General features: G+C 29.4%; 1 protein-coding gene across 1 annotated transcript in view; it reads right to left on the bottom strand.

The window, feature by feature from the left end:
- Positions 1-12,930, bottom strand: part of LOC129221530 (2-oxoglutarate dehydrogenase complex component E1-like) — a 90,070-nt gene that overhangs the window by 32,738 nt on the left and 44,402 nt on the right. The window contains exons 12-13 of the mRNA XM_054856021.1: positions 10,990-11,142; positions 7,245-7,347 (exon numbers count right to left, since the gene is read on the bottom strand). Of these exons, the coding sequence (XP_054711996.1) occupies positions 7,245-7,347; positions 10,990-11,142 (256 nt within the window). The remainder of the gene's footprint in view (positions 1-7,244; positions 7,348-10,989; positions 11,143-12,930) is intronic.

Below are 12,930 nucleotides of genomic sequence, written 5' to 3'. Positions count from 1 at the left end.
GTTACCTTCTCTCTCCCACCTCAAAGTATGACATCATTTATGGATGACCCCTAAGTCAGGAATCTTAAATCAACTAATTATATCAAGCATTTATGATGAGAATTTTTATTTGAAAATTTTTCATACTAATATTGAATTTCATATGTATATTGCATTTGTTTTACTGTCATTTCTCTTCCTGCATATTCAAAAATGCAAGAATCATAAACTAATAATAATAAAATTGTGAAGAGAACTTGCTGAGTTATAAACGAAGACTTTTACATTAAACTTGTCTGTTGCATGATATATATATATAAATTAGGAGGGAACGTCATATTTCTCCATAATTTAATAACTTTCTAACTTAAATTTTAAGAAAGTCTGTTAATGAACAGAAATCATAGTAAAAATATTTCAATATGAAGAAAGGATGGGAAAAAAATCCTAATACAAAAATTCACTCAAAAAGATAACTTAAATTGTGCACCAATGCATCACATATTTTTTAGTGCACTGTTCATTTATATATAATTACATTTAGAAATTACTTTAAACATAATAAAAATATAAGAGAATTTGAAATAAGAAAGAACATACTCACATGACCAGAAAGCCAAAAATGGAAATATGAAATTTCTGCTTATATATTAAAATACAATAATGAAATTGTTATGTGCTTGATGGATAAAATCATACCTTTGCATTAAAAGAGCATTATAAAAAAGAATATTTTCTTTTTTTCAGGGAAACATTTTAATACTGCAGCTAGCAATTTAAGTTATTAACATGCATAAGTTAAATATATAACAGGTTAAAATATTCATTGTAATATAGTTAGGGGAAGGGGGGAGGGAGGATCAATTGTTAATACAATCTAAATTTAGTAACAATTCACAAATATATTCAAGTGTTAAACATTTTTCATTTAAAACTTTTTTGAAAAAACTAAAAATATCAAAAGGAATAAAATTGCAAATGAGTCACATTTTAGACAAACACTCAGTGCAGGAAGGATTTCTTAAGAAAACAATACATTTATATTTTTTAATTTTAAGGAATACGGGGTGATAACAGCTACAAAAAATTGCATGTCCTAGTAAAAAAAAATTTCAAAATAAAAATAAAATATGAATAATTTGGGTTGTTCATAAAACCTTTTTAAAATACTCACTAAAAAAATGTCAAATAAGACTAAATTAAGATAAAACACAAAGTAGAACAGTGTGGTACACTTTTAATATCAGAACTGAATTAGATAAACATAAAGACACAAGCAAAGGGAATAAAATATTTACGTTATCCATGAAATATGGCAAAGATAATTCTAATTTTTTAAGTCAAGTACATTCATGCTGAAAAATTTATATTATGTTAATTAAATAGAATATTAATGAAGCAAATCCAGATTTCTAATTTCTTTTCATAGGTGGTAGAAAATGAGACTAATTTTCTAATAAGCACAGTTGAAAACAGAACTGCAAACAATGCAGGCAAAATAAATCAAAAAGACAGTCCTTAAAACTGATGGCACATAGGGTAAAAATCTCCTTCATAACACAATATCAGCATCAAAACAAACTAAGTGTTTAATTTATATTAAGCCTAAAATTGTTAATTTATTCCTTCATTTTATTATTGGTATAATAATTAATAGTTTCACCCAGAGTCGTCCAGCATGTGTACCACAGGTCTTTTATTTTCAGAAGCTTGGGTTTTAAAATTTTATCACCAGCAATTTGTGAACCAGATATTTCTTTAGAGTTAGTATGTAGCGAAGTTGCTGGAACCCTGATTTCCCTTTGGGTATGGCCTTGAAGCCTATCATATCACAAGCAGATGGGTAGAACAATATGGAAATACATGGTTATAAAGTGCAACTGATGTAAAAATGTATTCAATTTTATAATTTGGCCCATGTAGAAAGGCAAAATTATCAGTTTGTTTATTTTAATTTGAGTTTATTATCACAACAAGATTAAATTGAAACAATGGAAAGACGGGGTGGGGGATGGGAAAATGTGCAGTAGCAAGAGTGAAGCTACAGACAAATTTGGTGAGCTTTGTGTCCTCTTCACAAAATTCAGTAAAGTAAAAGCGATCCTTTCAAAATTTTATTTTATAAGAGCTGCTCCTGAACGAAATTTAGAATCATGGAATAGGTTCTTCTGCAAAATTTTGTTAATAGCAAAGAACCTTTCATAACTCTTAAGCTCAATAAGTCCGGCTGAAAACAAAACGTTAATAAGAAAATCTTATTTTCAAGTCATTAAAGTTTTAGCCAAAAACAAAAATTAAATTCTCTGTGAAGACCTTTGGCCTAATCAGAGATTTCCGATAGAAGCAGGAGGCTTCCTGCTTCCCCTTTCTGTTGTTACATGACATCTAGCAGATCTATGTCTTTTTTTAATGACAAATCAAAATTTGTCACTTTTTGCCTTTCAAAACCTTTTTCTCATCATTTATTTTCTGACATTCCATTATGTTTTTTTTTATTGTAATTATTATTATTATTATTATTTGTAAATTAAAACAAAATAACCACACTCCAAGCTCTTATAAGGTCAAAAGTTAAAAATTTGTTTATCGTTCCTCTTGGTCGTTATTACATCTACAGTTACCCCTTTTCAGAGAAATAAGAATGAAAATTTCTCTGCAATGAGGATTTTCAGAAGCTATTTTGTTTATATATTTTCTTTAAAACAATTTTTCGTATTCTTCAATTTAGTTCCCAACCACTCAGTTTTAGAATTCATGCTTTTTTAAAGTGAAAATTCTAAATAGCTACATTAAATTTGTCTCTTGACTTGCTCCCAAAAACTCATTAGTTGGGGGGGGGAGGGTGTTTTAAATTCTATATTATTGTGTTTATACTCGTGGTGCCTGAATATCTTATTGGGATTTTAAAAATGATAAATAACAGTTGTGTCTATTTTTCATTGTTTTGGTTATTTAGGATCTGCTATACCTGTTTCTTTTCATAAAGATACCACATTGGTTATTATATTAGCTTATTACTAGTTTAACCCATAACAGGGGAGGTGAAAAAGGACGTAACGAGGAGGTGAGGTCTCAGAGACCAATCTATTTGCAAATTTTTAAAAAATTGTGTAATTAGGATAAATTCCTCTAATTTCCCAAAGATTTTCTTTGAACTTTTATAAGCAAGGGGGAAAACTATTTTTGAATTTTTAATCGAAATGTACTTTTTCCGAGGAAGTTTTGCTCGAGTCTTAAGATTTTTCGAGAAAACCATAACTGTAGTAAATAACTATCTAATCATAATAAAAAACGAATCAATTATTTGTTAATGATTTCATTTTAGTTCTTTAATATATACAGAACATTTTAGTACCAGAAAATTGGTAATATCACGTTACTGGAAATTTTTGACAGCCCTTTAACTGTTAGTATTTCGCGTCGTATTTCGAGGAATAATTCAGGTTTCATTGTCATTATTGCGTAACGTTTGTGAACATTTAAAACAACTCTCAACCTCATCTAGAACATTTTCCCCCTCTTCCACATAACCAGGGTGGCGACAGGAATTGTGAAAAAAAGTTCCCTGATTTTTCCCTGATTCAGTTCACCAATTTTCCCTGATTTACGTTACCAATGATAATGGTTTTCTTTCTTTGCTCTATTTGAAATCCATTGTATGTTTGTATAAAATGAATTATTTTAAACGTTTTAAGTTGTGTAAAGTTGTTGAACTAAAGATATATTTTTAAAAAATGCTACTTTTTTAATAAAATGGTTAAAAAAAACATATCAGTCAATTTTTTTGGGGGGAAAAAACCCTACAAAACAGTATATTCAATTTTTCTACATGGAAAGATTATAGAAAATTATAAAAAAAACTTTACTTTAACCAGAGACCACTTGGTATAAGAATTTTAAGAAACTATTAAAATTACTCATAAAAACATACAGTGGCTCCCAAAAGTGTTCGTACACCTTGAAATTTTGTAGTAAAACCAAAATAACGCAAAACTGAATTCGAATATGAAGTCCAATTTTTTTTCACATTGTGAATAAAACCCAGTAGTTTTTTTCAAAATATTGCCCGATTTTATTTTTGAAATTTGTCAAAAAGCGAAGAGACAGAGAAAAGATACGCCACAAAAAGTCATCATACACTGAAATATTTTCCAATAAATTCATAATTAACATTATCATATGTGTTTTTTTAAAATTATTTTTGCATTGTAATGATACTATAAAGTCATTTGCCTTTAATGTTTTGTGTATTTATTCCCTAATATTCTGCTTATTATTTTAAAATGGCAGGTATGCGTAGAAAACAACAAACGTGATTCGAAATTTAATTTTCTCCCTCACAGTAGCTGTAAATTGGTTTCAAATCTTTCTAAATTGTTTAATTTATACCATTCTATAGTGAAGTGCTTGATAAAATGCTTTAAAGTCAAGAATCGGATCGAAAACAAGGTAAGAAAAGGTCAACTGGCAAAGTTAATAAAGCGTGATCTGAGGTTTACAGCTAAAAAAAACATGAAAAATACACCTTTCAGAACTGAAAAAGTTTCTGCAGAATTGAATGAAACACTTTACGTTTAATTTTTACCTAAAATTTTTTGCCAAGGTTTCTGATTAACTGGATTAAATGGGACCTCTGCCCGCAGAAATTTTCTTGTTCGAGCGAAAAACAGTAAGCTTACGCTTTCCGTCGTAAAATCAATGATAAATAAGCTCAAAACGTTTTGGAACAACGTCTTACTAATGGATGTAAATAAATTCAATATTTTCGGTTAAATTGTTGTATAATTGTAAATGGAAGAAAAAAGTGAGGAATTTAATCTTAAGAACTTAGTTGGATCAGTTAATCAGGACGTGTGAAAGTGTTCTTGTGTGAGGGTGCATCTCAGCATCAGGATTTGGAAATTTGGAAATTTTCGGTGAAATAATGAATTATGCTGTTCATTTTAAATATTTTAAAAAACAATTTTTAACTATTAGCCCAAAATTTGGTAATCGAAAACAACTTTGTTTTTTATCAAGATAACGATAAGAAGCACACGTTCGCGTTTGGTGCCTCAAAAATTGTCCTTAAGCTTAGAAATATCGCCTCAAACGCCAGATTTAAACTTAATGGAACATATTTGGAGATATCTGATGGCTAGATGACGAAAATACACCATTGAAACGAAAAGCGAACTAGAAACAGTAAAACTCGTAGTGCGGCTGAACACTTACTCAGAAATTGCACAAAAAAAGAAAGAAAACAATGAAATCCATACCCAGACATTAAAAAGCTCTTGTTGTTACTGCATGATATTCTACTAAATAATAACTTAGTAAAAAATTAAATTATTTACTAATTTTTTGACATTTTTTCAAAGTGTACGAAGACTTTTGTGAGATAAAATTTCCGGCACTTTTTGGTTTTTGATTTTTAAAAAATTAAGTTTTAATGTTTTATTAAAAATTTTCATGTAGTTTTGTTAAAAATAGATCATAGATCTTATAATAAAATACCTATTCCGAAATATTAATTCTAACCAATGGATAAGGGCCTATTTCATTGAAAGTCGTATGTGTACGAACACTTTTGGGAGCCACTGTATGTGTATTTATCAAATAACAAAAAAGTAATTGAAATTTTTTTCAACTGAGTTTTCAAACAATATAATAATTGCTGCAAGAATAACAAGTAATAGTGAAAGAATAGAAGTAATGTAGTTACTCTTAGATAACTAATTGACATATTTATGCAAAACAGATGAAACAATTTGACATCCATTTATAGGGAGCTTTCCTCTAATCAAAAACATAGGTTTTAATGAATTAATACAGCATTTTAACAATAAAAAAATAAAGATATTTACTTAAGTACACAAGTTAACTCTATTTCAAATGATTTCAGTATGTAACAAAAAAATCTTAGCTTGCTTTCGTGACAACAACTTTGAAATGCAAGAAAAAAAAAGCAATTATTTAATTTCAAAATATATAAAAGAAGAATACAACTTGGTTATAAAATTAAAGAATCACTTAAGTCTGAAGAAAAGAAAACCTTTATAATGTGCGGTGACAACAAATAGTATGACGACAAAAAACAAAGTTTTTTTTTATTGAAAGTTCAATTTTAGCAATTAAATTAAAAACACGAAGAAGTAATAACTTTTAAGCTTTTATAGTATTAAACAAAAACCAAAGATTTCTTCTTGAAATCATGATTATAGTTCGCTAATTACGTTGAGACAATGAAATAACGGCAAAGGAGCTAAGGCATTAATGAAGACTTCCTCTTTGCCTGTATGGTTGTTTATTTTACGTAGCATTGAAAGCTTAAAAGGAAATTTCAAGCTAGGTGAAATAAACACCCTAACATACACAGAAGCAATCTTAGGAAGTTCATCCTGTGGTTAATAAGTAAGATTCAATACTTTGACGTTGAGGAAAAAAGATGCACAAATATCGCACCTCATTCATTTTACTTTTTTTTTTTCGAACAGATAATTAGCGGAAAATGCGTAGGGAATTACAGTACTTAATTTTGTAAAGCAAAAAAAAATTTTTTTTTTCTTCATGAAATCAATTTTTCCTGATTTTTTGTTATTTTTTTCAAAATTCCCTGATATTTCCCTGATTAATAAAGTTCCCTGACTTTTCCCTGATCTGTCGCCACCCTGATAACGCAGATAAAATTAAATGAACCTATATTCGCGGTTTCTAACGTTAAGAGCCATGTCTACTAGGGCTGAAAATTGTAACACTGAAGGGCAGGTGGAGTCTCACGGACTGCTTCTAAGAATGCCATGAAATTTAAACCAGATGCACTTGCCTAAAGATACTGATAAGCAAGGGGGGTGTTCAAGGTCACAAAACAAAAAGCTATTGGGAAAAACCATTCAATCGGACTGAAAATGAAATAGGGGATCGGATGAACTTTTGAGCGGTCTGTGACACCGCACTTCCCTGTTAAGGGTTAAAGATTTTTCCATAATTCATTTTTTATAGGTTTTTTTTTTTAAGTATAAATTATATAAGTTGTTAGACAAAATGCAATGGAAAATTGTCAATGTAACAGGGAAGGAAGTATTATGATGAATCATTTTAAAAGTAAGTAAACATTGCAATGCATTAACTAATTCTCAAATATTTAAGACATTTGATTTTTTTGAAACTTAAACTGATTGAATTAAAACTGAAAAATAAATAAATAAATAATAAAAGTTGTAAAACATCATTCAAGAAACATACACTAGTTGTCAATAAAAGTAGTATCAGAATGGACAGTATACCTTTCCATGGGGAATCTAGCCAATCCATATTGTACATTCTAGTATCTTTCTCTGCATTAGTGTAAGCTTCTTGCAAAATTGCATCATACCTAGCTTCTTCTTCCTGTAAGAAAAAGTTTTTCTTCAACAAAGTGATGAGCCATATATTTATTTTATTTATTACAGTCGGACTCTGATTTAACGAATTTTTCTTTTCCACAACTAAAATGAAAGCAAAAACCCCGATTCACCGAATAAGCCCCAAATTAACAAATTATTTTAACAGCTGGAATTTTTTTTTGTTAATTTAATTAATTGTTATCCAAATGTTATATCCATATTGTCCAAAATAGAAAAAGACTTTTCTTGGAATAAATTAGCAATTTTTGATGAGCGAGGGAGCAACCACCGAAAATTGATTTTGATGCAGAAAGCGATAATGAAACTACCATTAAAACTTACTTTTTCAAGTGTTTTACATGGCCTGGAAAGTGTAAATACATATCTCATGAGAGTAGGCTGCAAATGATACAGAATTTTCTTCTCTCCATAAAGTCAAAAGAGAACCATTTCAAGTCAAGTATTAAGGAAATTGTCAAACATCTATTACTCAATAGTTTTAAATTTCAACTTAACCAGTGTGTATTGAGTGGTAAAATGCTGAATAAAAAGTTTCTAATTCAGTTACACTTTCTAATTATGGATATATTTGCGCAGTTGCTTATTAGGGGTTTTAGATAAGGTAAGTGCAGTTTTTCAAAAAATTTTATCTCAACCCGATATAACGAATAACCCCGATTTAATGTATAAAAATTTCGGTCCCGATGAGTTCGTTAAATCGGGGTCCAACTGTATTTTTTTTGGGCTAGGGGGGGGGGGGGGGAGGGGGGGGGGGCAAGATTTTAAAGCACACAATAATAAAAAGTACAAACAGATAAGGATCATTCCATACAGATCCAAAGGATGAGTTCGTTCGACCATTTTTAATTTTTTTGAAACTCATATCCCAAAAAGATGCATATGGATGATGTTTAAAACCACTTTTATTTTTTCTCTAACCTTAACCCTTGACTTTTTAGAGGTCGTCGAAAGTGATTTTCGCAGTCAAAAATGGGACTTTTAGACCTTTGCATTTTGGTCAAAATCTATTTGAATTACATTTATGGCAGTTAATTTTACGCTTTGATGTTAAAGTGCATAAGATGATAGTCGCACATGCTGAGTTACGTGACTGTAACTTAATAATTAAATATTGGCAACAGGTTAAAGTTCAAGGTCAAATGTAAAATTTTTACTTATTTCAAAGGGTCATAACTCGCTTAGGGGACAGAAACACAAAATGAAATATGGCAAAAACTAATCACTGGAGTCACACTAATGAGAAAATATAGCTGTAATTGTGTGTTTGTTTACCCTTTACAAATTACAGCCCCTCAAAGATCAGAAAATTGAGAAAAATGACATTTTTAGACCCCTGTAAAGAAAAAGGGGATGGAATTAAAAATGAAATTTCTTGGCCAATTGAATATTCCATTCAAGTACTATACATGTTATATATATTGTTTTGTGTATTTGGTTTGTAAAAAAGATACAGGTCCTTGAAATTGAGCAATTTTGCTAGTTAATTCACACTCTAAAACAGAAATAAAAAGTGAAAACTTCATTGCACTTTCTTAAATTACGTTATAGTGTGCTCTATGTAATATATTACACTGGAAAAAGATATTTTAAGCATAAAAATAATTATTTTATTTTAATAACTTAGAAATATTTGGATATAAATGAGTAGTTCATACATGATTTACAGCTTAAGTAGTTAATTTATAGACTATCTACACACACAAATTTTCAATACATACAAACATTTGCTCTGTACATTAACTTATGTAACTTGCCTAAACACATGCAAAAGCATTATCCACATAGTTGAAAGGAAAAAAAGGTGCGTTTTTCATTTCTTGCTTCAGTGTATAGTTTTAAGAAAATGAACTCACACAGTAGTACTATAGTTCTGGTGGTGACACAGCATGTGGCGTACTGAAATACTTTACTCAAGTACACAACAAAAATAGAAACAACTTTCTTAATTTATGTAATCACGAAACGGATGTCAACTTAAGAGCTGAATGGCATTTCTATGCAATAATCACACGGTAATGGACATTGTAGCAGAATCAGAAGAACCGTAAAAAGAATTGATGCTACTAAGACTATCTTGCAAAGAACTACTAGAAGTCATATTTTAACTCCTACAGAAATGTATACCTTCTGCATTTTTGCTACTAAACATTGCATGTATCCTTGTGAGCATTCAGTATATTAAACTAGCTGAAAAAATGCTGCAAGAAATGTTTAAATCTGCAAATAAAACTCCCAATACAACATTTAATCACTGCTTTATGCCACCGTATTTAAATATTATCACTGTAAAATTATTGTCTCCTAGCAATAGGTATGAAGAATGGTGTGTTACTAAAAAGACTATCAAAAGAAAATGCCCATTATTGTCAGAAAAGTTATTACATAACTTGTGTTGATCACTAAATTTAGAACTCCTGTCATTGTCATGCTCCTAGTACATTTTCAAAGTATCAAATTATGAATGTGCCTTGGTAAAGCATTCCAAAACGCCATATACTTGAGTCACCATTACAGCTATAGGACTACTAGGTGAGTTCATTTTTTCAAACTACACTCAAACAAGAAATAAAAAACGCGCTTTTTAAACTTTAAATTTTGTGTATATAATGTTTTTGCATATGTTTAAGGCAATTTAGATATGTTACTGTGTATTGAAAATTTGTGTGAGTAGATAGTCTATAAATTAACTACTTAAGCTGGCAATCAAGTATGAACTACTCATTCATGTCCAAATATTTCTAAGTTATCAAATTAAAATAGTTTTTTTTATACTTGAAATATGTTTTTTCGGTATAATATATTATATAGGCCATTTAAGAAAGTGCAATGAAGTTTTCACATTTTTATTTCTGTTTTAGTGTGTGAATTAACTAGCAAAATTGCTCAATTTCAAGGACCTGTATCTTTTTTAAAAAACAAATACACAAAACAATATATATAACATGTATAGTACTTGAATGGGATATTCAATTGGCCAAGAAATTTTATTTTTAATTCCATCCCCTTTTGGTTTACAGGGTTCTAAAAATGTCATTTTTCTCAATTTTCTGATCTTTGAGGGGCTGTAATTTATAAAGGGTAAACAAACACACAATTACAGCTATATTTTCTCATTAGTGTGACTCCAGTGATTAGTTTTTGCCATATTTCACTTTGTGTTTTTATCTCCTAAGCGAGTTATGACCCTTTGAAAAGAGTAAAAATTTTACATTTGACCTTGAACTTTGGCCTGCAGCCATTATTTTAATTATTAAGCTACAGCCACGTAACTCAGCATATGAGACTATCATCTTATGCACTTTAACATCAAAGCGTAAAATTAACTGCCATAAATGTAATTCAAATAGATTTTGGCCAAAATGCAAAGGTCTAGAGTCCCATTTTTGACTGCGAAAATCACTTTCGACGACCTCTACAAAATCAAGGGTTAAGGTTAGAGAAAAAATAAAAGTGGTTTTAAACATGATTCATATGCATCATTTTGGGATATGAGTTTCAAAAAAATTAAAAATGGTCGAGCGAACTCATAACTCATCCGTTGGATCTGAATGGAATGACCCATAAATGAAAGAAAAAAAATGTTACATATTGAATGAATAAATAAACTGATTTATTATAACTTTACCACAATTTCTTTCTCTGTAACCATTCCTTCTTCAACTAGATGTCGACTGTATAATTCTAATACAGGTAAAGTTTTCCGTATCTTTGTATACATGAGGGGCTGAGTAAACATAGGCTCATCAATTTCATTGTGGCCATTCCTACGGTAACAAACCTATCAATAAATAAATAAGGTTATGCATAAAAAATAAGAAAGCAATAAAAATGCAAACCTTATGGCATCTTATTTCAACATAAAGTAGAAGTAATGAAGCCGAAGTGTAAATAGGCAACAGCTTGGCAATGTCTCACCAAATTTGGTGCTAAAAAATGAGATGTTAAATACAGGGTTTATTGATTTAAATCAGCTTGATTTAAATCAAGTGATGTTTTTAACAAAATCATTAATTAAAATCAGTTCATTGTATTTTTAAAAATTAATTTTGCATTTTTAAATTGTGTTGCTCTTAATTTAAATACACTGAACTATACAATTTTAACTTCGACAGGCAAAACTACATAGATCCTTCTTACAGTAGGAAACAGATTTTTACTGTTGCAAGTATTGCTTCTACTCCAAAATTACAGTATAATTCATCACAGAACCAAATAAAAATTTAGTTTTTCTTATACATTATTACTGCTAATATGCTTCAGAATAGTAATTGCTCAAATATTCGTTTACACTAAAACATACATGATGACAGAAATCTTATTTTTAAGCAAAGTATAAAATAAGATCACTACTTCTCTAAGTATCGTAACGTATTTATAAATCTTAAAAACGTATTGAATAGTTAGAGAACTTCTCGATTTTAAAACAGGGTGGCGACAAGAACTGGAAAAAAAAAGTTCCCTGACTTCCCTGATTAAGTTCACTAAATTTCCCTGATTTATGTTACCAATAACAATGGTTTCCTTTCTTTGCTCTACCTGAAAAGCATTGCATATTAAAATAAAAATGCAGTGTTCAGAACGGTTTAAGCTGTTAATTAAAAAATATATTTTGAAAAGATGCTCCCTTTTTTAGTATATTAAATTATCGGCAGAGAAATATTGTAGGAAATCTAAAACATATACCTTACTTCCAGGAGCTAGTTACATAAGAATTCTAAGAAATTATTAAAACCACTTTTAAAGACATATCTAATCATGATAAAACTAAAAAATTTAAATGGAAATCATATTGAACTGAATTTTCAAGCAAAATTATTGTTGCTGCAAGAATTTAAAAAAACAGCTTAAGTATAGAAGTAATGTAGTTTTACTTATGTAAATAATACTGCCATGTGCAAGTTAACGGCAGTATCTGCAGAAATAAGTTTTCGAGATGTTTGAAGAAATGTGGTGGACTCAGTACTAATAATAGGAAAATGTTGGAATTGAGACATTTTCTCGCGTCTCTTTTTCAGCGGAAACCAAATAAGCGAGTATGTACAGTAAAGATAAAGTACAATAGAGAAAAATGCAAAAAAAAAAAAAAAAAAAAGAAAAATGTGCAGTTACTGCCCTTTACTCGCCCATGGCAGAAGACATATTTATGTAAAACAAATTGAAATCTTTCAACAACCAGTTATATTGATCTATTCTCTAATCAAGAACTTAGGTTTTAATGAATCAATACAGCATTTTAACTATTAAAAAATAATAAAAATATTTACTTATGTACGCAACACAATTTCAAATGCTTTCATTAGTTGTCGAAAAAAAAATCTTAGATTACTTTAGTAACAAACAACATTGAAATTCAAAAACAATTATTAATTTCAAAATGTATATGTATATATGCAACACTTAAGTAAAAGTATAACACATTAGATATAGTAGAAAGTAAAAATGTTATTTGCATTGTTTCGTTGCTAAGCATGAAAATTTGAATTGCAAAGCAACCGTAAAATAATACTATGCTACTATACTTCAACTTTTCAACTTAACTTTTACAATAAAATAGCCAGAGACTGTA

The sequence above is a fragment of the Uloborus diversus genome, chromosome 4, assembly GCF_026930045.1.
Source record: "Uloborus diversus isolate 005 chromosome 4, Udiv.v.3.1, whole genome shotgun sequence".
In the NCBI taxonomy this organism is placed as follows: Eukaryota; Metazoa; Arthropoda; class Arachnida; order Araneae; family Uloboridae; genus Uloborus; species Uloborus diversus.
Note: the sequence above shows the minus strand (reverse complement) of the source record. Positions and strands in the feature narration are given on the sequence as shown.